We start from the raw sequence: 25802 nt of genomic DNA on the forward strand, positions 1-25802 counted from the left end.
ATGTCCTTGAGTTTTAAAAACACATTTTGATACCTAGAACTTGCTTTTTTTCTAACGGGGGGAAACGTTTTTTTAGGTTTAGTGTGAAAATAAGTCCAGGAGTACAAATGCGCTTCACGAAAGTGATGTCAACGAACCAGAAACAGAGAAAAACAGGGAAAATGGCTGCAAGTTCAGTGAACTTCAAATCCTTCCTTCGGGAGGAAAGAACCACCATAAATCTGTGACTGGTGTGGTCGAAACCCCCATTATTAGTTTTCATTCAAATAGTTTTCATTATTGTGCACACACATAAAGTGGCCCAAGAGCCACTTCCTTGTCTGGGGATATTGTGCCAATTTTTCAGACCTATAAAACATCTTAAATGGTCTAAAATCATAGCTGTCTCATTATAACCTGACTGCAAAGCGTGCTGGTTTAACTTTTACTTACTTCAGAGGAAAGATCACCAGAACGCTGCACCATCTTCTCGTGCCTTCTCCCGGTTTGAAGCCTGCTTTTTCCAGTCAGAGGATTACTCTGCCATTTATTAGTCATTTCTTTTAAACCTTTGTCTACGTTTTCATGGCTCACAAGCACATATGTCTAAATAAACAGTTTTAGATGATTAAAAATTAAAAGTAGGTCTATCTTTTATAACTACAGGATCCTGAAATACTATATTTCCCCACAGAAAAACATATTTGTCCTGTCAACACAAGTTTAGACTAAATCCAAAGGAAATTTGGATTTCCCAGCTTCCACCCTTCAAACGCACCATGTAAGCACAAATCAGTCAGGTGTGAAAAGAGTTTCTAAAGGATTTTTGTACTTGTAAACTGATCTGTGAGTGATGTAGTTTTGTCCGTGTGTACCAGGTGATTTATGTGTGTGTATTCAATGATTTCTATGTGTAGGAGCTGAAGTTACACACGAAAATGTAAACACAAGTTACAAATCAGGAGTCACACACACACAAATCTAGATACACACGCACAAATGTAGATGCACATGCACAGATCTTTTGAAACTTTTTTCTCCCCATACCGCCGCCTCTTTTTCAGAGCAGGCCATGATGTGCTGGTGTAGTTGAGCAACTCATCAACTGTTGGTGGCTCCGTAGAACCGGAATCTCGGTCAGTGGAGGCATGACAGGATGCAGAGGATGATGTTGAAGCTGCTGATTTAAATGAAACTGGATCCGCGAGGATTCAGATGAGGCCTGCATCTGACGAGAGGCTGGAAATGATCAGCCCTGAAGCAGAGAGGATGCAGATGAGGCCTCATCCTGTGAGGACCCACACGAGGCCTGGTGCTAATCTGTCCTGCATTTTCCTCCATTTCTTCATGCAATCCCCACCTCCATTTCCAAATTGTGGGATATTTCCTTCCAGGGGATACAATTAACCTGGGCATCGTTATAGTTTTTCAGAGAACGATTATATAAATGTTCATACTTTCATACTTCTTCTGCCAGCTGGTCTATTTCTGTTTCCAAGAAAATCTTCTTGCACGACACCAGCACTGTTGACGAAATGGCATGAAGCTGGAAGTAATCTCAGGTTTTTTGGACTGACCAATCACGAGCCTGCGTTCTCTGTCTCATTGGATGGATGATTAGAAAAGTGGGCTCGACTCCGTCCATCCTTGCAAGCCTGCTGAAGATCCCTCACAAAGACATAAAAAGGTGTTGCGTGTCTCCGCAGCGACACAGACGTGGGCTTTAGTTGGCACGTGTGGAGTGGTAGAAGTTGGGGGAGGGGCAATCTCACATTAACAATTACAGTAAACAATATGGTAAAGCCAGACAGACACTAAACATCTCAACTCCAATGCTTGACTTCATGCCCTAAATAACAAGCCTGCTGAACTGCATTTTCTACTGCTTTATAACGAGCAGCAGGGAGGTTCGTTTCACAGCGCTTTTATGCTTTCATAAGAATTTGTGGGGTCTTAAGAAAAATCCTGCAGGATTCCATATGGTGTGAGATCAACTTGACCAACCCTGGTGCTGATGTCAGCATTTCTCTGTGTGCAGAAAGTGTGTCTTATGTGGAAGAAAAATTACCTTCCACTTCTTATAATGATGCGTTCTTCCTGTAGAATGGACAAAAGCGTCTGGAGGATTGTATCTCCCCCTAAAAGGGGAGTGGTGAATGGATGCATAAGGGCTGCAGTTCTCCTGGTGCCTAAAGCATCAGACGTGGGTTCTTCAATAACATCTTCTGGTAACACTTTATAATGAGGGCCCCTTTATTAACGTTACTTAGTGCATTATTAAGCATTAATAAACTAATAAATAAAGTATTAACAACTGCTTGCTATTAACAGTAATTTTAAGTAATGCATTACTAAGCAGACCCTCCTCCTTAAGGACACTTAATAGTTAACAATATCGGGAATGATTAAAAAGATATCCTTTGTTTATTAATGTTGAATAATGCACTAAGTAACGATAATAAAGGGGCCCTTTTCATAAATTCTTACCAATCTTCTGATGTCAGAGCCTGCCTCAGCCCTTGTTCAGATTATATACATCGCCTGAATTAAACCCGACCAAATTAACACTTTTCATTAATCCATCTCCTTGAGGATCAGACCCCCAGATCAACCCAGGACACACTGGAGGAAGGATACCTCTAGACTGGCTTGGGAAAACCTTTGGGACCCAGCTGGTGGACCTGGTGGAGGTTGCTTGGGACAGGGTACTTTGGGCTTCTCTGAGGCGGCTGCTACCCTGCCGCTTAAACCCAATAAGTAAACAAAAATTGAAAGACAGAGACAAACGATAAACATCTCTGAACTCCACTTTTATTTTACAGCAATCTGAATTTGCACGTTAGTTAAATGTTTCCTTTATTATCTATGTTTAGGTTTTATTACAAATATTTAGATTTACTTGTAAGATTTTTAATTCTTTATAAATATTTAAATTTACATTTGTTGAAATCTAATGAATGTTTGAATCTGTGCCTCCTAATCTGCAGTCAGCAGAAAACAACAATGAAAAGATGAAGACGAATTTTCTTAAAACTGCTTTTATTTAAAGGTGTAGTTTAATCATTTATCCGATACATTTGCAGTGTTCTCTAGTGTAAATCAGTGCTTTGAGTCATTAAAAAAACAAAACTATGATGCTCCTGTTCTGAGATGCAGATGTTTGCTGGTGCAGAGGCGGGCTGAAAACAGCGGGATTGCTCGTTAATATTAATGATATGCACATGCCTCGCTTCTGATTGGCAAACAGAACGTGTTCAGCTGTGTTGCAAAGTCACTATTACTAAGACATTTGCCACTCTCTCTCCTCACTGCAAAATATTTAAAAAAAATGGCTTCTTGTGGGCGGGCGCCAGCCATTATGGGTGGGGCAATGCATGCAAATTCACAGTGGGACATGGATCTGTGAGGTTTTCAAATCCTAGAGTTTATCTGTCAATTTTCTATCAGAAGCTAATGCTGGGGATGGGTTACTGTTTTCATGTTCAGCCTGTATGAAAAACTCAGAGTGATCAATTATAATCAGAAATAATAATTAAACATTTTTTATCAGTCAATCACAAATGTTTTGTGTTATTTCACTGGTTTAAAACCATCGTTTCCCATTTGTTTTATTAATTTGTTTTTGACTCTCTGTTTAATGTAATTTATTCATTTGTTTTAACTTGGTTGTAAATCCTTATAATTTTGATTTTATTTGTGGCACATACTGTAATTTTTTTTTCCAGGCATGAAGGTTTGTTGCGTCTAGCACGGATGTTCTTAAGGAATTGTGCGGTTGTGTCAGCAGGCAGTGTGCCAACAGGTTTGACTGTGTGTCAAAGAGAAGTTTCAAAAGAGACTGGTTCCAAATTGGCCACTTTAGAGTTCCACTCTAAAAACTGAGTAACTCGGGCAGTCACTCTAGTTTTAATAATCAAGAGTTTATCGTTTCTGAAAATCAGAATTTGACATGTTGTAGGCTTTTACCAAACATCCCTCAGAAAACCACACCTTCCAGATACAAGCTGTTCTAATTCTGTGGATAAATAATTTTTAAACTTCATGGGAGGTGACCATAACCTTAATTTGCATCTAATGAACATTGTGTATGCGTGTAGATAATGATTACCTTGTTAAATCAAATAGTACTGACCATAAGATATAAATGGATCATTGTAAGGACAATATTCATTTCAACTCAATGAATTAGGCACAGATTATTCAAACATTTCATATAACATTTCATTCAACCACATGATTATTTATGAATATTTAACTTATGAGTTGTAAAAGTTCAGTTTTTATTCAGAGTGTGGAATCCAGCAGTTTGAGATAAGTTTGACAGTCACAGAGAAAGCACACGCCTGGTATAAATCGTACCTCACAGGACGATCATTCAGTGTATCTTGGCTTGGACAATCCTCTACTGTGCACCTTCTTGCCACAGGAGTCCCCCAGGGCTCTGTACTAGGACCTCTTCTCTTTGCCATATACACCACCTCACTGGGTGAGATCATTCGATCACATGGCTTCTCCTACCACTGCTATGCAGACGACACCCAGCTCTATCTGTCACTTCCACCGGACGACCACACTGTCTCTGCACGAATATCAAACTGTCTCTCTGACATATCAAAATGGATGAAATCCCACCATCTCCAACTCAACCTCTCTAAAACTGAACTACTGGTTATCCCAGCAAAACCATCCATACAGCACAATATCTCAATCCAAAATGATTTTCTATCTCTGGCTCCTTCAAAGGCAGTTCGAAATCTGGGTGTTGTGATTGATGAACACCTGACCTTTAAAGGTCATGTTGCCTCTGTTGCTCGTTCATGCCGCTTTGCGCTGTATAACATACAAAAGACCAGACCATACCTAACACAACATGCCACCCAGCTCCTGGTGCAATCTACTGTCTTCTCCCGCCTCGATTACTGCAATGCCCTTCTAACTGGTCTTCCAGGCTGTACTCTGAGACCTCTTCAAATGGTCCAGAACGCAGCAGCACTCGTGGTCTTCAATCAGCCAAAAAGAGCACACGTCACCCCTCTGTTCATTGAGCTCCACTGGCTACCACTAGCAGCACGCATCAAATTCAAATTGCCAACACTAGCATACAAAGTTCAAGATGGTACGGCTCCCATCTACCTGAATCCTCTTGCAAAGGCTTACGTCTCGGCCCGGCCGCTCCAGTCATCACAGGATTGTCGGCTAGCAGTGCCTACACCCCGCTCAGGACAATCCGGACTTTTCTCATGCATCGTTCCACAAATGTGGAATGACCTTCTGAGCACTACCAAAACAGGGGCTTCCTTTTCAATTTTCAAGAAACTCCTGAAGACCCTGCTCTTCAGAGAGCATCTTCTTAACTAGCACCCTCCCTGCACCCGTCCCCCCTCTCTATTGTCCACTCCTTGTTCCCTACTCTCCATGACTGATGTCAGTGTTGTTATTGTTGTTGTTAGCCTCAAGGGCAACATGCCGATTATCACTTGTAAGTCACTTTGGACAAAAGCATCTGCTAAATACATAAACATAAACACAATCTTGTCTTTATGGAATGTCAACAAGCACAGCAGAATCTCCTGGGTGTTAGAAGATAGAATATAAAATCCCCCTAGATAGTCGACTTGTTCCTGTAGATGATGTAAGTCAATGAATATAGGTGAAAATTGACCCTTTATGGACGTTACGCAAGCGGTGGATCAACAGGAGGTCACACCAAAGCCAAGAGTTCAAGAGTCTGAGGGCCGCAGAGGCAAATCTGTCACCTACAAATCAGTAGGCTTTGGTCACTGGACCTCAGGGACCTGCTGGGGGTGTAGGGACTAAGAAGATCACCAAGGTATGATGGTGCTTTCCCATGTATGGCCGACTCAAGACCCATCTTTTTAGGTTAGCTTTTATCTAAATATTTACCACAGTTTTATTTCTCGTTTTACATGATTATATTTTATTACTTGCTTTGCTTGCTCTATATGATTATATTTTAGCACAGTTTTATTATTTAAATTATTATTTTACTGTTTATATCATTTTATTTATTACTTATTTTCTAATTTTTGTCATTTATATTAGCTCTTTTATTACATTTTTACTCATTTTAATCCAGTGTTTCCTCTGTGGGGGCCCTCTGCCCTGGGAGCGGTGGTCGACTGTAGCTTCCTGGGCGCTCTATGGGTGGGGGTCTATGCCCCCCCCTCCAATGAGCGCCCTGACTTAGTGTGGAAGACCGGATGCTGCCGGGACAGACGGCTCCTCTGATGGCATTTCCTTGCGTTACCATACTTGGCTCATCTGGACTCAGCCTAATGTAATTTTTACTTGTGTGTGTGTGTGAGTCTGTGTGTGTGTGCGTGTGATTGCATATGTTTGTTAATGTTTTTAACCTGTTATGGGAATCTGGGGTCATTTTGTAAAGCACTTTGAATAACACTTTGTTTGAAAAGCGCTTTAGAAATACAATTTGATTGATTGATTGATTGATTGATTGATTAAAGACCAGAACCAGGATCTTGAAATGAACCCTGAAGTTAACTGGCAGCCAGTGAAGCTGGAGGTGAGGTGGGGTGATGTGGGTGTGTTTGGAGGACTTGGTCAGAAGCTGAACACATGCATTCTGAACCACCTGTAGACGGTTCAGAGATTTTCCTCAAAGTGGTGAAAAGTGAGTTGCAGTAATCTAAGCGTAAGGAGATAAAGGTGTCAATTCCAGAATTCCAGAACAAGTATTAACTGTTTCCCAGTGAATAAGTGGACTTGGAAAAAAAAAGTTTTCTAAACATAACTGCCCAGCATTCATGTATCTGGTCAGTGGGATGAGACCAGAGCACCCAGAAAAACCCACACATGCAAGGCAAATGGACTACATAGATTTTGAATTGCAGTAATGTATTGCTGAGACATTGCAAGCCTTGTAAAATCCTGTTAAGGCTGTTATGTGCAGCTTGTGTAAATGTGTTTGTACATGGTTTTCAGAGTCTGGGGCTTACACAAGGGACCAAAATGACACAACAGGACAAAAAAAAAATCACAGAAACAAGTATTTACAGAAAATTGAGTGAAAACTTACTCGTAACTCCTGGTGTTTGGGTCATCCATATCTTCAAGCACCTTCAGTGTTGGCTTGGACAGAAGCACACAAACTGCTACTTGTATCTGTACAGCATTTTTAGTCTTCAACTCGCCTCAACTCACAGTTTCCATAGTAATGGGCTGGGAGGAATTGAAGACTGAAATTGACATACAGGACATTTGGTGCTCTTTGCTCCCATTTTGGTGTCCTTCGTGCTGCTACAAGGTCAATGTTATAAGGGCTAAATATCTTTATAAGGTAAACCATCAAGCTGCTAGTACGGCTCCAGTGTGAAACAGAAAATAAACAAAGAACATCTTTGTTCAGTATTCAACTTTGCATTAAAACTCTTGACAGAAACTCTGTGGGGAAAGTTTTCGTGTAAAAGGTAAAATATTACACCAAAAGCAGTGACTGGATTCACCTTCCAATACAAAACAGAACAGTTCCTTATCAAATCTTTCCAGTAGAGTCTCAAGGGATTGTTTTCTGAAACCTCGCAGCATTTTGTGTGCCGCTTAGACCAGAACGAGATGATAAAGATTACACTGAGTTAAAGGTTTTATCGTCTCGCTCCAGTTGTTTTTTCTGTTATTATTCTCAATGCAACAAACCATATTTCAGAAGAGAACAAACATCTTCAATCTTGAGTCTGAATGTTCTGTTTTGCACAAAGAGATTCATTTTAAAAAAGTGAACACGTATAATGAGCAAAACACTACTTCTGGAACAGTATACATAAAAATAATGAAACTTGTATCTTTACAGGGCTGGGAAAAAGAACTTACTTCCTTACAGATTCCTTCAGAGTTTGTCTTCTTGTCACATTTAAATCTTTCAAATCAGCTAACAAATACAGATTCAGTCAAAGCAAAAAAGATATTCAAAGTAACCTGACCCTTTGAGAAAAAGTGACTGAACCTTTGACAGTGTTTGGAAAAACCTTTGAGCCACACCGGCCAAACTGGTAGTGTCTCACGGAGGACAGTTTTGAGGACAATGTCCTCACATACGTCAAATTTGTATCTATTTAACAATGGGTTTTGTAGTGACCTCTGACCTTTACATATTTTTACTGTGACAATAATCTGTTGAAATTATTTGAAAATCAATGTAATCAGATTAAATTGAGTTTTTTGCTAAATGCACAGTTACAGTGGGGCAAAAAAGTATTTAGTCAGCCACCGATTGTGCAAGTTCTCCCACTTAAAATGATGACAGAGGTCAGTAATTTTCATCATAGGTACACTTCAACTGTGAGAAACAGAATGTGAAAAAAAATCCATGAATTCACATGGCAGGATTTTTAAAGAATTTATTTGTAAATCAGGGTGGAAAATAAGTATTTGGTCAATAACAAAAATTCAACTCAATGCTTTGTAACATAACCTTTGTTGGCAATAACAGAGGTCAAACGATTACTATAGGTCTTTACCAGGTTTGCACACACAGTAGCTGGTATTTTGGCCCATTCCTCCATGCAGATCTTCTCGAGAGCAGTGATGTTTTGGGGCTGTCGCCGAGCAACACGGACTTTCAACTCCCTCCACAGATTTCCTATGGGGTTGAGGTCTGGAGACCGGCTAGGCCACTCCAGGACTTTCAAATGCTTCTTACGGAGCCTCTCCTTTGTTGCCCGGGCGGTGTGTTTGGGATCATTGTCGTGTTGGAAGACCCAGCCACGTTTCATCTTCAAAGCTCTCACTGATGAAAGGAGGTTTTGGCTCAGAATCTCACGATACATGGCCCCATTCATTCTTTCCTTAACACGGATCAGTCGTCCTGTCCCCTTAGCAGAAAAACAGCCCCAAAGCATGATGTTCCCACCCCCATGCTTCACAGTAGGTATGGTGTTCTTGGCATGCAACTCAGTATTCTTCTTCCTCCAAATACGACGAGTTAAGTTTATACCAAAAAGTTCTATTTTGGTTTCATCTGACCACATGACATTCTCCCAATCCTCTGCTGTATCATCCATGTGCTCTCTGGCAGACTTCAGATGGGCCTGGACATGCACTGGTTTCAGCAGCGGAACACGTCTGGCACTGCAGGATTTGATTCCCTGCCGTTGTAGTGTGTTACTGATGGTGACCTTTGTTACTGTGGTCCCAGCTCTTTGCAGGTCATTCACCAGGTCCCCCCATGTGGTTCTAGGATTCTTGCTCACCGTTTTCATGATCATTTTGACCCCACGGAATGAGATCTTGCGTAGAGCCCCAGATTGAGGGAGATTATCAGTGGTCTTGTATGTCTTCCATTTTCTGATAATTGCTCCCACAGTTGATTTTTTCACACCAGGCTGCTTGCCTATTGTAGATTCACTCTTCCCAGTCTGGTGCAGGTCTACAATTCTTTTCCTGGTGTCCTTCGAAAGCTCTTTGGTCTTGGCCATAGTGGAGTTTGGAGTCTTGACTGTTTGAGGCTGTGGACAGGTGTCTTTTATACAGATAATGTGTTCAAACAGGTGCCATTAATACAGGTAACGAGTGGAGGACAGAAAAGCTTCTTAAAGAAGACATTACAGGTCTGTGAGAGCCAGAGATTTTCCTTGTTTGAAGTGACCAAATACTTATTTTCCACCCTGATTTACAAATAAATTCTTTAAAAATCCTGCCATGTGAATTCATGGATTTTTTTTCACATTCTGTCTCTCACAGTTGAAGTGTACCTATGATGTAAATTACTGACCTCTGTCATCATTTTAAGTGGGAGAACTTGCACAATCGGTGGCTGACTAAATACTTTTTCGCCCCACAGTTACTCTGCTCAGGTAAATAAAATAAACCAACAGAACTGATCCGAATTTTATCTGAAAAGTATTTAAGATGTTAATGTATTTAAGACTTAATATGAAATACTGGAAAAAATCTGAAAATATTTTAAAATATTATAATGATCAATAAAGTGTTATTGTGAGTGCTGTTGCTCTGTTACTGTTTCTTTAGGAGAGAAACCTTGGAAAGAAAAATATAGATAGAGGTAGAGATAAAGATAGAGATAGTTATACATAGAGATGAGATAGAGAAAAATATAGAGATATATAGAGCTAAAGATAGAGATAGATAGATGTAAATATAGAGATAAAGGTAGAGATAGAGATGGAGATGAAGATAGAGATAGATAGAGAAAAAGGTAGAGATAGATAGAGGTAAATATAGAGATAAAGGTAGAGATAAAGTTAGAGATAGATAGAGATAGTTGTAAATAGAGATGAGAAAGAAAAATATATAGATATATAGGGATAAAGATAGAGATAGAGATAAAAGTAGAGATAGAGATTAAGATAGAGATGGAGATAGAGATAACGATAGATAGTGTTATATAGAGATAGATAGATAGATAGATAGATAGATAGATAGATAGATAGATAGATAGATAGATAGATAGATAGATAGATAGATAGATAGATAGATAGATAGATAGATAGATAGATAGATAGATAGATAGATAGATAGATAGATATAGAGAGCCCCTCCCTCGGCAGCCACCTTACTGTGGTGGAGGGGTTTGAGTGTCCCAATGATCTGGTTAGGGTCACCCATGGCAAACAGGTCCTAGGTGAGGGATCAGACAAAGAGCAGCCCAAAGACCCCTTATGATGAATAGTATAAATGGAAATCGTGATCTCTTGCCCGGACGCGGGTCACTGGGGCCCCCCTCTGGAGCCAGGCCTGAAGGTGGAGCACGTTGGTGAGCACCTGGTGGCCGAACTTTCACCTATGGAGCCCGGCCAGGCACAGCCCAAAGAGGAAACATGTGTCCCCCTACCCATGGGGTCACCACTCGTGGGAGAGGCCAAAGGGGTCGAGTGCAGTGTGTGACGGGTGGTAGTCAAGTACGGGGACCTTGGTGGTCTGATACTCGGCTACAGACACTGGCTTTTGGCACATGGAATGTCACCTCTCTGGTGGGGAAGGAGCCTGAGTTGGTGTGTGAGGTTGAGAGGTTCTGACTAGATATAGTCGGACTCACCTCAATGCATGGTTCTGGCTCTGGAACCAGTTTCCTTGAGAGGGGTTGGACTTTCTACCACTCTTAGAGTTGCTCCCACTGAGAGGTGCTGAGCAGGGGTGGGCATACTAGTTGCCCCCGTCTTGGTGCCTGTAATTTGGGGTTTACCCTGGTGAACGAGAGGGTAGCCTCCCTCCGCCTACGTGTGGGAGGACAGGTCCTGATTTTGGTCTGTGCTTATGCACCAAAGTACAGTTCAGACTACCCATCCTTTTTGGAGACCTTGGACGGGATGCTGGAGAGCGCTCCTTCCGGTGACCTCCTCGTTCTGTTGGGGAACTTTAACTCTCACATGGACAATGACAGTGAGACCTGGAGAGGTGTGATTGGGAGGAACGACCCTCTGATCTGAATTTGAGTGATGATTTGTTATTAGTGTAGCGATACATATAGATTTACATCAATATTTATCAAATGTGGTGGGGACTTAGCTTGTCTTCGTCGTTTATAATTTTATATTAAATAACTCGGGGCACCACCCAGTTTTGTCTGTGTGAACTGGGACACTGGATTTAATATTTATTGTCTTCTCAATGTAATCAGTCTCAAAGTTAACACCACATTTTAATCCAAAGGATGAATTCTTGACAGAATGCGCCAATTATTCCGAGAATTGCTAGACAATGATTAGGCGTTATTTACGTTTTGTGAATTTATTACAAACATCAGTTACATTGACAAAAAGACCAAACACATTTATAGTTTCATGGATGAGAGTAAGTAGATGGATAAAACCAAGGCTTTATGGCAGTGCTATGATATACTGATCTGTAATAAAGTGGAAATTTAGTGACACATAGGGTTATCGTAAATATTAGGAATAATTTCTGTAAGGAGAGCAAGTGAAAATGTGTGTGTGTGTGTGTGTGTGTGTGTGTGTGTGTGTGTGTGTGTGTGTGTGTGTGTGTGTGTGTGTGTGTGTGTGTGTGTGTGTGTGTGTGAGTGTGGCTCATTATGGCAGAAGAAGAAAGGAGATCTTGAGGGCTAAACGTGAATTTCGGATCGAAATTAAAAAAACACGCCATAAAAGAAATGGACTAATCTGAATTCACTAATCGGGCTTAGCACAAAAGTCAGCCAGATGAGATGCTTCACAGACCTTTCTCCGTCGCCAAAGAGGTGTCCTGGGGGCTGGTTCAGCCGGCCTTCAGAATGCGGCCTTCAGGGGCCGTAGGACCTTTTAGCACCTCAGCTTAGGTCAATGGCGTCTGTGGTATGTAGAAGGAGGTGTTCTCCCGTAGTGGCTTGACTCAAGGTTCCTTCACTTCTGCTGCACCGAAAATGTGGAATTCAGAGAACGAGTCGAAATTATTAAAGCCGATGCTGATCAGAAAAACTGCTCCAAATTAGTTTTAACTCTTCTCATCTACTTGCTTGAGTGCCGGTCTCTAACAGGGATATGACTGCGACAGGCGTGTCGTAGCTTATGCTAGTAAGCTCTTGTCCGGTCCTGAGTCCAAATACTCTGACTGTGAAAAAGCTTTGCTTTCCACCATGTGGGCAGTTAAACACTTCGCCAACTACATTGGAGGACAGAAAATCGTCATCGAAACTACAATCAGCCAGTGACCTTCCTTAACAGTCAACGCATCAGAGATGGTGTGGTGACCAATGCACGCATTGCGTCATGGCTGATTTTTCTTCAGAGCTTCGACATTGAGGTGCGCTATGCGCAAAACCACCGTAGTCCTCTTGGCAAGGGTCTGGCTGCGTGCCAGCACTGCTCGGACGACGCTGTCGCATCGGTCCTACCAGCTAACCCTCCGCAGACCCTTCTGAATCCCAACCACCAGTACTTCGACCAAGCACTCCGTGTGAAAATGTCAACAGTGTACGTTGATGGCAGTTCCTTTCGACACGGTGCTGAACCTAGTTTAGGCGTGGGTGTCGTTTGGGTACACGCTAACTGGAAGGACACTTGGTGTTACCAACTGGGTCCTCAGACATCACAGTTTGCAGAAGTGGCTGGTATCTTGATTGTGCAACAACTTGCTACAGACCGTGGTGTCCGCGAGATGGGGATCTGCACGGACTCGGACTACGCGCGTCTCAGCTTCACTTGTCATCTTCCTTCTTGGAAAAGTAATGGGTTCTTAACCTCCAACCATCAGGGGCTTCAGCAGCTGTTAAGGTGCATCTAGACAGACACAGATAGACATGTTATTGTACAATATGAAACACAGCAAACAGGTGAGTCAAAGTTCATCTCTAGAGCGCATTTCAAGATAATAGTCACACAGTGCTCGTACATGACAACCAGCAGTCAAAAAACTATTCAAACTGTTGAATCAAAACAAAAAACACTATTAATCAATAGAAATCCTTTATAAAAAGACAGATTTTAAGTAGCTTTGTCCTCTGAGGACTGATCTATATGTATTTAACAGCAGATTAACCTTAACCCTCTGACATTTACAAATTAACAGTTTTGCTACAATAATCTGTTGCAATATTTAAAAAAGAAACCACCAAAAGGAAATTTTGCTAAATGCAAACCATTTTCTACTGTGAGGTTCAAAAAGTCACTCAGATCATAAAAACATAATAAACAAGCAGAACTGATGAGAAATTATCAGAAAATTATTACAGATCATATAATGATTAGGAGTTATTATGAAACACCAAATTTTCAGAACACAGAGCATGAAACATCTGAAAATATTCCAAAACACTGAAATGATCCTAAACATCATTGTGTCTAAGCTTTGGTGCTGTGCAAACATTTCAATAGTAAGAAACTAGCTTAGTTCGTCCTAAAGCATCCCCAGGATGTCATGATGACATCATTACTGTAACATTGTCTTACCTCTTTGTTTTTATCCTTTTTTCTTTTTCCTCCCTTGGACTCCTGATCATTTAGGGTGCTCCAACATGTTCAGCTAGCTGAATCATCAGAAACAACTGTCAGGTTGGCCTCATGGGAAAGTGACGTACTTCAGTAAAGTTGGCGTGTTATTGGCAGATTCGACATTTACAGCTTAATAACTTCTGATCAAAAAGTCATTTAGAAACGTAACATACCTCTTTGGTATCACGATAAGATAGTGAACAAACTACAACCTCGTTTTATCTAAACAACCCATCCTCTGCGTGCAAAGCGTTACGAAACTGCCGCGAGCGCCCAGGGACCGCCTGCAAATGTAAACACCACTCTGCAGGTGGTGCAGCCAGATCACTGAAAATAATTTAAATATTGAGGTTTGTATTTTCACGTCTTTACGAGAAATTTGGAGTATGTATAGAGTAGAGATTTCATAATTCTGCAATAAAGTTCATGTTTATAAAAATGCTGTATTCATTTTCCTCTGTTCTGTGTATTAGTTGAGTGTAAAAGGGTATTGTGGGTTGGAGGTTGAGAGAGCGAGGCGAGGTTTGGAAAGTGGAGTGAGAGAGTTGATTTGTTTCGTTTAGTTGCTCCTAAACGATACATGCATACATTTGATTAACGTCTTTTTATTCTGAAATGTTGTCCAGCAACAGCACCGGTGGAGATGCTGCTTCCACCACAGCAGCAGGTTAGATTCTGGGTCTGCATCAGGTGACATCAAGTATCTCTCCAACTCATTCTCTACATTTTCCTTTTCAGTGAGATATTTTGAGGCAGGACACAGGCTTCTTTCCAGGAGAAGTACGTGCTGCAGTGGCAGCACCTGGAACAGAGGGGGAGAGACAGACAGAACAGCAGAAGGGAACACAAACAAGTTATATTTTGAATAACATAAAGATTATATTTAAACCATCCTTATTTGCCAAGTAAACATCCAGTGGAAATGATATCAATAGCTTGAATTATTTTAATAGGAAGCAATTTGTTTTATCTTCATGAACCCACCTGCTCCTTCTGAATCTCCTGAATGGAACTGGTCAGCATCCTCAGTTTCAGTCACTCTTTTGGACGGCTTCTACCTTGTCTTGCTTGATGTACTCCATCTTTACTCTGGGGTCTACGGTAGCCATGTCGAGCATTTCATCTATGTCAAGATCAGTGTATTTCTCATCAAGATATGCCATGATTTTGGTTTTCACCTCTTTGGTGAATGGTGTGTCGCTTTCCCTCAAAGAAGGAAATTATAGCTCAAGATGGAAACAACCTAATAACAAAGCTTTGTGCAATGGCTGTGAGTATATATGGACATCATGTATGATCGATAATGTAACTTACTGGTACAAAAGTGTTTCTTTTTCCAAAATTACATGATGTTAAGGACGTTTACAAGCAACAAAACATAAGTATTAAAGTTTTTTTCAAATAAAGAAATTGCAAGAATTTCTTAATCAATCTTGTGTCCTTGTGAATCTGCGGGTGAGTGTCTGAGTCATACTCAGAACAGTCGCTATCCACAGTAAATTATTTCATTAAAGCTTCAAATGAAGACCAAGTCTGGAATGTTGTTGTAATTAACCAAAGTTGATAATAAATGTGAAGCTTCTTTAATCACTTTTAAGCCCTGTGGCTTTGTGGCAGCGTGTTTCCAACTGTACCCAATCAATCATAATGATGGAAAACTCGAACAAATAACGTCAATTCAAAAGAATATCTGTAATTATTCATTGAAACATTCCTGCCCTCTGGTTCTGTTCCTCTGTGGTGACGACGTTGCATCAGTATTCCTGTGGGTGAGGCAATGTGGGTCACTAAATCTGATTCATACTCACCAAAGACCTTTGCTGGAAATAAACTCATCTAATTTTCAGGAAGAGGATCCTTGAATGTGTTTCAACTACTATTTTGATTTCTGAACTCTCTGAATGATTCAAAATCAACATACTTGTTTTCATTGGTCAGTGGCTCTAATGACAAGAACGAGTTGCATGACAAAGTAACACTAAGGTTGACAGTGGTTAATTATTTGAACACTAACATTAAATTATCTTTAATCGATAATTTGCCATGCATATCCAGCTGGTTTCATATTCAAGCTACCACCAGAGCCATAGTGTGAGGAATCACTAATAAAACATGTCTGATGTTTGAGTTCTCTTCAAGCTTGGCCTATCCTTTGACTTTCATGCTTTCCGTTGTCTTCGTGACCCTCTCGTCATTAAACCTTTAGCTGATCCTCTACTGTTGGGTTTAGATACCAGAAATGTGTCACAGCTTGTCACAGAAACACTTTGGTGTCCTCCTTCACAAGGATTATCAATGTTTTATGGAAATGACTTCAGACTTTAGGCCTTTCAAAAGCTACGTTGTGACCCTAAGTCTAACCGTAAGACAATATAATTTGCTGAATTAAACATTACCAGACTTCTTTATTTTGTTTTGATTTATGAAATATGACACACATAGAAAAACACAAAAACCATCAACTTTAACCTTGGTCCTGAACTGTCTCAAATCACTTCTCACCCCGGCTTTCCACGGGAGCCGTCAGCAGCACGTTACTGCAGCAGCACGTCATAGCTGCTGATAGGAACTGCTGTGGTCAACAGAACCTTTTCCACCGGAGCCGTCGGCAGCCGTCAGCAGCGCGAGTCGGCCACGTCTCAGGAGCAGCATGTCGCGGCCTTTACGCGCCGGTTCTATTTTCTACGCGCGACGCCTCTGAAACGGGTCAAGTTCGACATTTTTGGGGAAGGAAAGACAGGAAATCGGACGCGGAAATGGAGCGAAGCTACCGAGATTTTCAGAATAAAGAACGTACTGCCTTCCGGTTGCTTTACTTTTAAAAAAGGTTACTAACTGTGCGTCCCCGTGAGAAGTTATCACCTAGCTAGCGGTCTCCTTTGTTTTTCAGGTCCGTATTGGCGATTATAAAATGGACAGAACATAAAACACAAACCATGTTGTAGTTTTCTCCTGCTTGTTGTTGTGTTTACTGACAAAGTCACTCGTGTGACTTCGTGCTCTGTCGGTGACAGCTGCTCCCCTGCTGCTTTGCGTCTTGTGGGAAGGGCCAAGCAGCAGCTTACGCGAGCAAGACGTGCTGCTGCAGTAACGTGCTGCTGACGGCTGCCGTGGAAACCCGGGGTCAAGGGGAAGTTCTACCACATTTAGAATCTGACAACCTTACCTTATTTCTTTGAAACAATTTCCTTGTTCCTATTTACGCAGTAGTGATGTGTCATACTATTGACTGTTCGACTGAACAGAAAACTAGAACAATTAAATGTGGTTTATTGAACATTAGATCTTTTTTTCCCAAGACTTTGTTAGTTAACGATAATCAGATCTCTTTGCGCTCTCTCATAGAATCCTGGCTGCAGCTAGATGACTGTTAGTTTTTTACATTCACTATTTTCAAAACATTGAACAAGTTTCCTAAACTCTTAATGCCACGTCACACCTAAAACACACAATTGGCAATGGTTAATTAATTTCAATGGCCAAAACGTAGATATTTTTCTACGTTTTGGCCTGTCATCCACACGAAAACGGATCTTTTTAAAAACTCCGGCCAAAGTGAAGATCTGCGTTTTCTCCGTTTTGGGTGTCTGCGTGTGGACAGACAAAACCGGAGTTTTAAGGTCCGCAACGTCACTTTCCGCGACAAAAAAATGCTGACATCACGTGCGCGACCTGTGTTTACACTAGCCGACAGCATGGATGCCCTCAGAGCTGCACTCGCTTTATCAGTTGTCCAAGCGCTTTTTGCTTGTTTGTTTTTGCAAGCGGAATTACTGCTCCTTGCGGAAGACCACAGACGAAGGACGAGGTTAAGAACGGGGGGAGTACTGTCGCCTACAGGTCTGGCATGTCCTTAACAACGTATTTATCCGGGTACGTGTGGACAGAGTTTCTTTTTTAAACGAGGTGGTGTGGATGCAAGTTTTTGGAGGGGCGGATATTCGTTTAAAAAAAAACCCGGCTACGTGTGGACTAGGCCTAAACCCCAAAACTAATTTCCAAAACACAACACTTTGAACTACCGTAGTACACTGTCTGGCAAAACACTGCAAAAATGTTACAAAATCAAATAATTATACATAACAGTAGCACACGTTCCCTTCCAACAGGAACATTTAGTCAATCATAACACCTTGACAACAAAATACTATCATCAGCTGAAACATTATTTCATGGGTCAGGTCTGCCCTTATATTTGAAGCCTTTCTACATTTTTGTTTTGAGTTTGCTGTAGTACGTAAATCCATGTATTTTGTTACTTCCGCTGCAGAAATTCAGTACAAAAAAGTGAATGACCATCTCAGAGTAGCTTTATGTGATGCACAAACATAGAACTGCTGCAGTACTGACAATATTTGCAAAAGATTACAGTATTACTGCAAGATATACAAACAGAAATAGCACCGGAATTACAATTGATAAAAATAAAGTACGTAATGTGTCTCATTGGCAATGGAATACTGTGAAATACAGGGAATATATTTGGGTTTCAATTCACAACACAATATGAACAGCTGTTTACTTTGACTTCAGTCTATATAAGTTATGTTTAGAACACGATACCTGTTCTGACATGCAGTGTGAGGGCATTTGTAAATTTGACTGTAAAATTACATAGGTTTGATCTTGGTTGAGCTTGTGTGTAAAAGAGGTTAAAGCCTTTTAAATTGGTGTTAACTGTATGCATTTTGTATCAAAGCAACAAGAAATTTGTTAATTATATAGTTTACCACAACAGATGTTGTGCTAACTGTGTTAGGAGTTTAAGGAACTTGTTAAATGTTTTGGAACGACTGTCATAACCATTTGTAAAAAAAACTGTAAATGAGTCTACTCCCTCTAATTATTTAAATCATTATATTGCTCAAAGTAAAGGGCGAGGAGGAGTGGCAACCATTTTTCATTCAGATCTATTTATCAATCCCTTACCAATTAGTAGTCACAGTTCTTTTGAAGATCTAATTCTTAGTTTTCCTAATCCAGATTGCAAAACTCTAAAACCACTCGTTTGTAGTTTTGTATCGTCCACCAGGCCCTTACTCTGAGTTTTTGTTTCAGATCTCTGATTTCTATCTGATTTGGTGCTAAATACTGATAAGGCCATTGTAGTGGGGGATTTTAACATTCATGTGGACATTGGACATGACGAAGGTCACCAACTCTGCGTCAACCAAGGTAAGTCCTTAAACACTCAAGCAAACTCTGATTGACATCTGTACATAAGCAATAGACTAACATTACTGGTTAGTGCTGACCGACACTCACGTCATATTGCACGGAGCTCTACGGGACAAGATATATGTCCTACATTATAAGACAGTACATGATAAGATGATCACTTTTATGGATTTCTGAAAAATCATGCATAATTCCTGAAAGAGGAAGACTCCGGAAAGCAGCTTTAATGTACACATGCCACTTTCCTTCACTTTCACCAGTCATAGCGATTCTTCTCTCTCTCCTCTGTCCCCTGTATAGAGAAGGCTGATCACTGACACAGCAACACTCTCCCAGGTGCACAGCCACATTGTTCTTAAACCGAACCAGTCGTCGTCGTTTAAAATAAATATTGCTACTGCAATGATCTATTTCAGATCTTATTTACACCAGATCAGTATGTGTTTGATTTAACAAGTTACACATTACAATAAGATACTTATTAATGTTAACCCTTTAAGCGCCAAAGTCGCAGAATTGCGACAAGCAGCAATGATGGATTTAATAAGCCACAGCAGCAGAAATGAGCCCTCATGCACTTAATACGTCACACTGCGGGGTGGCAGACACCTGTAACTTCAATCCAAGCACATTTGTGGGTGTGTTACTATTCAAATTTTTGGAGTATTTAGAGCTTGAACCCCGGACACCAGTCACAGAGTCGCGGAGGCTGTCAGAGCGAGTGAGAGCGAGTGAGCGGTAGAGGAAAAAATCAATGCAGAGAGGAATGTTCAGTGCAGACAAAGCTCTTCGTCTAGTACTGGCAGATTCAGATTCGGAGGAAGAATATTTCCTTTTTTCGAGGACGATATGCGGTCTTCTAGCGAGATGGAAAGCGTGGCTTCAGCGCGCAGCAACAGGGAGTCTGTCAGCGATGACGCGGTTACACAAGCAGCCCATCCAGCCCTTACCTTGTCCGATGTTCCGCGTCACCGTGTCCGTGGTCGGGGAAAGAGAAGTGGTGGGTGGGTGGGGGGTGGGGGGGGGGGCTCGACATATTATTATTATTATTATTATTAACTAAATAAAAATAAAACAAAGAAGGGATGAGAGAAATGTGTTCATGATGCTGAAGCACCAAAGACAGTGTTCTTGAATGATACGCAGTAAACATAACAAAATACCAATAAAGTAATATATATATATATATATATATATATATATATATATATATATATATATATACATATACATAGTTATATATGTCTACATAGGAATATGTATATATGTATCATAAACAATAACAACACTAAGAAAATAAGACAAAAACATAAAAAACAACAAAAATCTAAAAATGTGATGCAATGCAATATGGCTGCCACCTGGTGACGTTACAATATGCAAATTATGTGAGTGAATTTGTTCCTATCACAAAATTTGGCTCATAATGAAGATTTTTCTAATTTACAATATTCGTCTGTCTCTAACCAGATTTAAGCTACAAGCTCTTTAAATAGTGATATAAAAATTCATATTTTACTGAAAAAAACATGGCGCCTAAAGGGTTAATATTCACTTCACGTAAGTGTTTTAAAACATTCTCATTCACAAAGTGTTAAACACCTTTGTATATGAAGAACGCGTGGCTCCTGATGAATGTTTGGTAAAGCCCTCAAACGTGCCAAATTCTGATTTGCCAAACTTGCCAAAATTTATAATCAATAAGTTCAGTAAAACAAGAATTACTTACCGATTACTGCAGTTTCTAGCTTACTCCCGATTTGGCCAAATCGGGGAAGAAGCCCTTTTGAAACCATCTCCTTTGACCTCCAGTCAAAGCCTCTCTCCTCGAGTGATTTACGGTTAAAACGGCTCTTTTCAGAGCTACTTCACATCTCAGACATCTAACCTGCAATTGCATCTCATGGCTGGTGAAGCTGAACTAAGAGGAAGCTACTAATCTCTGAGTGTTGTGGTTTCGACTCCCGGTGATCTCACCACTCGGACCGCCGGGAGCAACTCATACCAAGGGTATCGTAAGCCTGCACACTGGCGTCGGAGGAGGTTAAGAAACAATACTAGTTTATAAACAAACAACAAATTGTTTTACAACCCAGACTTCACAAATTCTCTCAAATACAAAGAACGGTTTTGCTAAAACATCTAGCGTCCATTACGTTTCACACATCACATTACATCACCTCATACCCACTACATTACATATCACTATTCACATGTTGTCATGCATTAGTTTAGGAAAAATAAATAAATAAATTTTATAAACTATATACGTGACTCTGTCTGAATTAATACGAAGTGTGTTTATGGTCCCTGAATAAGCAAAGAACCCTGGAATCTTCTGAGTAAACATTCAAAGATCAATTAGATTGATATTTCATATTTATATGGAATTATCACATCTTATTTGTCATTATTTATATGTAGTCCACCATCACTCTACACAACTAATGAAAGTCTGTCATAAAGTCAGTTTTATTTCCTAAATTTACTTCTGAAGAACCAAAGTTAGAGACCCTTGAGAGATTTTATGATCAGTTCGTGATTGGTCAAAATAAAATTCAAAAGAGTTCTCAAAATATTTCCCATTGCACTTTAGTTTTGAGTAGTTTTCAGTCGGATCCATGAGTGTAGTTAAGTTGAACCACTGATGTGATTTTAGCTTTACATCTCATTACAACTTCTGAAGATTATAACATTTGGAAATAGTTTATCACATTTGTTCTGAGATTCCTCTGAACAGAAAAGGATTTGTACATCAAGAGTTTGAAAACAATGAAAGTTAAGCCCAAGTTATCTCATAAAACCAGGTCGCCTGCTGCTTTGTGACAACTACCGCCAGGTAAAAGGGTCTGACTTCAGACACAGTACCTCTTCTTCTGACCCCCTTACCTGTTTATTCATGAAGACATAGATCACTGGGTTGATGACTGTGCTCGTCTTGGCCAGAACCGAGGGAATGATGCTTGCCTCAGGTGTGACCAGGCCAGCAGGGCCAAAGGTAGCCAACAGAGCCATGATCCCATATGGAAGCCAGCATAACAGGTAGCAGATCACCATGATTACCACCATAAATAACACTCGCTGCTCACGCTTTTTATTCAGCGATAGGTTGATCCCGCTCACCTGGAGGAAAGGGAGAAAGAGAGGGGTTGTTTTCTCACATCCTTGAACTATTAGAACAGAATTATTTTTTAAATTAAACGTCTGAGAGACAAAAGAGCAAATCAGAAAGAATAGAGGTCTGCAACGAAGGAAGGAAAGGCAATCACCTAACTATCTCTAGAAGAACTTGAATGATGAATGATTGTAAGGAAAAAAGATGCAAAACCTGAATATGACAGAAAGGGAATGATTGTCTTTCACGTTTTCATCAGTTTCATGAAGAGCAGTCACATGTTTGCATGTCATTGTCCTGTGATCACCAAAGCACAATTCCCTTCATAATGGAAACCAAATATAAGTTTTCTATTTTTGTTAAAGAGCTTTTGCCATCTAGATATCTTCAGGCCTAGTGGACTCAGACAACGTGACTGATTAGACAGAGCCCATCATCCAACATGAAACAACTGATGACAAATCTGATATTAATTCCAACAGATGTTTTGCAACTAAACACGAAATGCCCAAATTTAATTAGTTTCATTATTTTAAGTTTAGGGACTTTTCATCCATCCATCCATTTTTGGCCACTTATCTGGGGGTGGGTCACAGGGGCAGTAGCATAAGCAGGGCGGCCCAGACTTCCCTCTCCCCAGCCACTTGGGCCAGCTCCTCCTAAAGATGAGAAGCATAGTCCATCCAGAATTTTCTGGGTCTTCCTTTGGGTCTTCTCTCGGTTGGATGTGCCTGGAAAACCTCACCAGGGAGGCATCCAGGAAATATCCTGACCCAAGCCACCTCAACTGGCTCCCCTCGATGTTGGGTAGAAGCGGGTCTATTCCGAGCCTTTCCCAGATGACCGAGTTTCTCACCCTATCTCTAAGGGAGAGCCCAGCCACTCTGCAGAGAAAACTCATTTTAGCCATTTGTATCTGCAATCTAATTTTTTCGGTCACTACCCAAAACTCGTGACTATAGGCGAGGGTAGGAACCTAAATCAAGAGCTTCACCTTCTGGCTCAGCTCTCTCTTCACCATGTCTGTTTGGTTCAACGTCCACATCACTGCAGACGCAGCACCAATCCGCCTTTCGATCATGCAATCCATCTGTCCCTCACTTTTTAACAAGACCCCGAGATACTTCAACTCCTCCACTTGAAGCAGGACCTCATCCATGACCCGGATAAGGCATTCTACCCATTTCTGACTCTAGACCATGGTCTCGGATTTAGAGGAGTTGATTCTCATCTCAGCTGCTTCACACTCAGCTGTGAACCGCTCCCGTGAGAGCCGGAGATCTCATTCTGATGACAGGACAACATCATCTGCAAAAATCATAGACTAGATTCTTAGGCTACCAAAACGGATCCACTCAACACGTTGGCTGTACCTAGAAATCTTGTCCATAAAAGTTATGAAACAGTGACAAAGGGCAGCCTTGGTGGAGTTCAACTCTCACTGGAAATGAGCCTGACTTACTGCCAGCAATGTAGGGAAAGCTCTTACAGCGGTCACATAGGGACCAAACAGCTCTTGTCAGGTGACCTGGTACCACATACTGCCAAAGTACCCCCAAAATGCTCCCCCAAGGGACGCAGTTGAGCGCCTTCTCCAAATCCACAAAACACATGTAGATTGCCTGGGCAAATTCCCACGCACCCTCCAGAACCCCCTCTAAGGATATTGACCTTGTCCAGTGTCTCACGGCCTTTACAAAAAGCACATTGCTCCTCCTGAATCTGAGGTTTGACAATCTACGGCATTCCTCTCCAGAACCCTTGAAAAATTTTTACCAGGGAGGCTCAGGAGAGTGACCCCGCCTGTAGTTGGAACAAATCCTGTGGTTCCCCTTTTTAAATACGGGGACCACCCCTCCAGTCTACCAATCCAGTGGAACTGCCCCCGATGTCCATGCAATATTGCAGAGCTGCGTCAGCCAACACAACCCAACAACATCCAAGGAACTCTGGGCTCTTATCCACCCCTAGAGCCTTGCCACCAAGGAGCTTTTTGACCACCTCAGTGACCTCAGCACCAGAGATTGGAGGGCCTATCCCAAAGTTCCTGGAGTCTGCACTTTTCAGACTATTGTATATCACATTTCAGATAACCTTTGAGCAAAGTAACAAAAGTTATTGCTGTTTATTTTATTCAATTCACCGGATTACCTGTCGGATCTTGTCACTAGATATGTGCCAAACCGGGCGTTGAGGTCTGCTGATTGCCTGCTGCTTCGTGTTCCATTAATGAAATACAAAACGCGGGGGCAGCGTGCTTTTGTCTATGCTGCTCCGACACTATGGAATGCACTTCCTCTTTCAGTGAGGCTGGCACCATCTCTCCTCCGGTTCAAATCGCTGCTGAAGGCTCACTTTTACGACCAGGCATTTTTAAATCCCTGACTTTTATTATTTTATTATGTGTTTTTTTATTGACTGTAATTATCTGCCTTGTTGTGCATTTTATTGTTGACCGTGTATTGTTTTATATTGTGTTTTTACTTTTTAATTCTGTACAGCACTTTGGTCGGCTGCCATGCCGTTTTTAAATGTGCTTTATAAATAAAGATGGTATGGTAATTCTAATCAATAAAGACAGGTGACAGAAGAACAATCTGTCTTGTTCTGAGCATGAGCACTGCTAGCTGACAAGCCTTTGATGACGGGGGTGACTGAGTCACGGTGAGAGCCTTTACAGGAGGATTTAGGTAGATTCTTATCAGGACGTTGTAGGCTAACATCAGTGATTTGAATTTGAACCAACGAACAGAGAGGTGACATGTTCTCTTTTCGACCTTCTTGTTTCCAAAAATGAGTCCACAAATACATTTTAAATAGAAAAGATAACGTAAGTCAATGCAGCTTAAAAATAACTTCTTACAATTAGTTTGTTGGTTTGAATTATTTGAGTGTGACATAAAGCTCTGTTGCATTATGGGACTTGAAACTTTGTTCAAATATAATACCACCCATAATGTTCAGAAAAAAACATACAAACATCCATAAAACAATAACTTCCACCTTCATTCCCCACAAACTTGAGTTGTCCAGATTTTTGTCTCTGATGGCCACATCTGTCGTTTATTTAATATTTGTCCCATTGGTACCTCCTTAGCATGACTTGAACAGATAATGGTTACTGTCCCCTTTTTTGTGCCTGTGTCAATGTGGTTTTAAGCATACTGAGCCAGCTGACAACACAACATCAGCAACAAGTGGAAAACTACACATGCCAAAAGTGAAGCCAACATGAAAATGACAAAGAATGCAGTCTTCCCTCATCCACTAGTGGTGGCATCCAAAAAGGAGCAATCATCTCCCGGATATTTCTACAAATCATGTCAAACTGGAGGCTAAACTCCTCATTGCTGAGCAGCACTGTGTACAGCTTATAGGGAGCCTAAGTCACACCCATCTACTTCCGGACCATGGGTCCCCTAATGGGAGTCAATGAGCCGATAAGGTAATTCCTGATCCCGTTTGATTTGTGTTATATTGATACGTCAATGAATTTTAAAACCACATTTTGATGCCAAGTCCTGAAATGCTGCATTTGTTTGGAGACATAACAGCTGAGAAGACCAGGCCATCATACATCCTGGTCATTCTCCCCCTCCCACAAATCACCC

At 41.0% G+C, this 25802-nt stretch overlaps 1 protein-coding gene across 1 annotated transcript in view; it reads right to left on the reverse strand.

Moving 5' to 3' along the window:
• tmtopsa (teleost multiple tissue opsin a) overlaps positions 1-25802 on the reverse strand; it is a 107008-nt gene that overhangs the window by 19288 nt on the left and 61918 nt on the right. The window contains exon 3 of the mRNA XM_054749452.2: positions 21966-22199. Coding sequence (XP_054605427.1) covers positions 21966-22199 — 234 coding nt within the window. The remainder of the gene's footprint in view (positions 1-21965; positions 22200-25802) is intronic.

Source organism: Nothobranchius furzeri, chromosome 11 (assembly GCF_043380555.1).
Source record: "Nothobranchius furzeri strain GRZ-AD chromosome 11, NfurGRZ-RIMD1, whole genome shotgun sequence".
Lineage (NCBI taxonomy): Eukaryota > Metazoa > Chordata > Actinopteri > Cyprinodontiformes > Nothobranchiidae > Nothobranchius > Nothobranchius furzeri.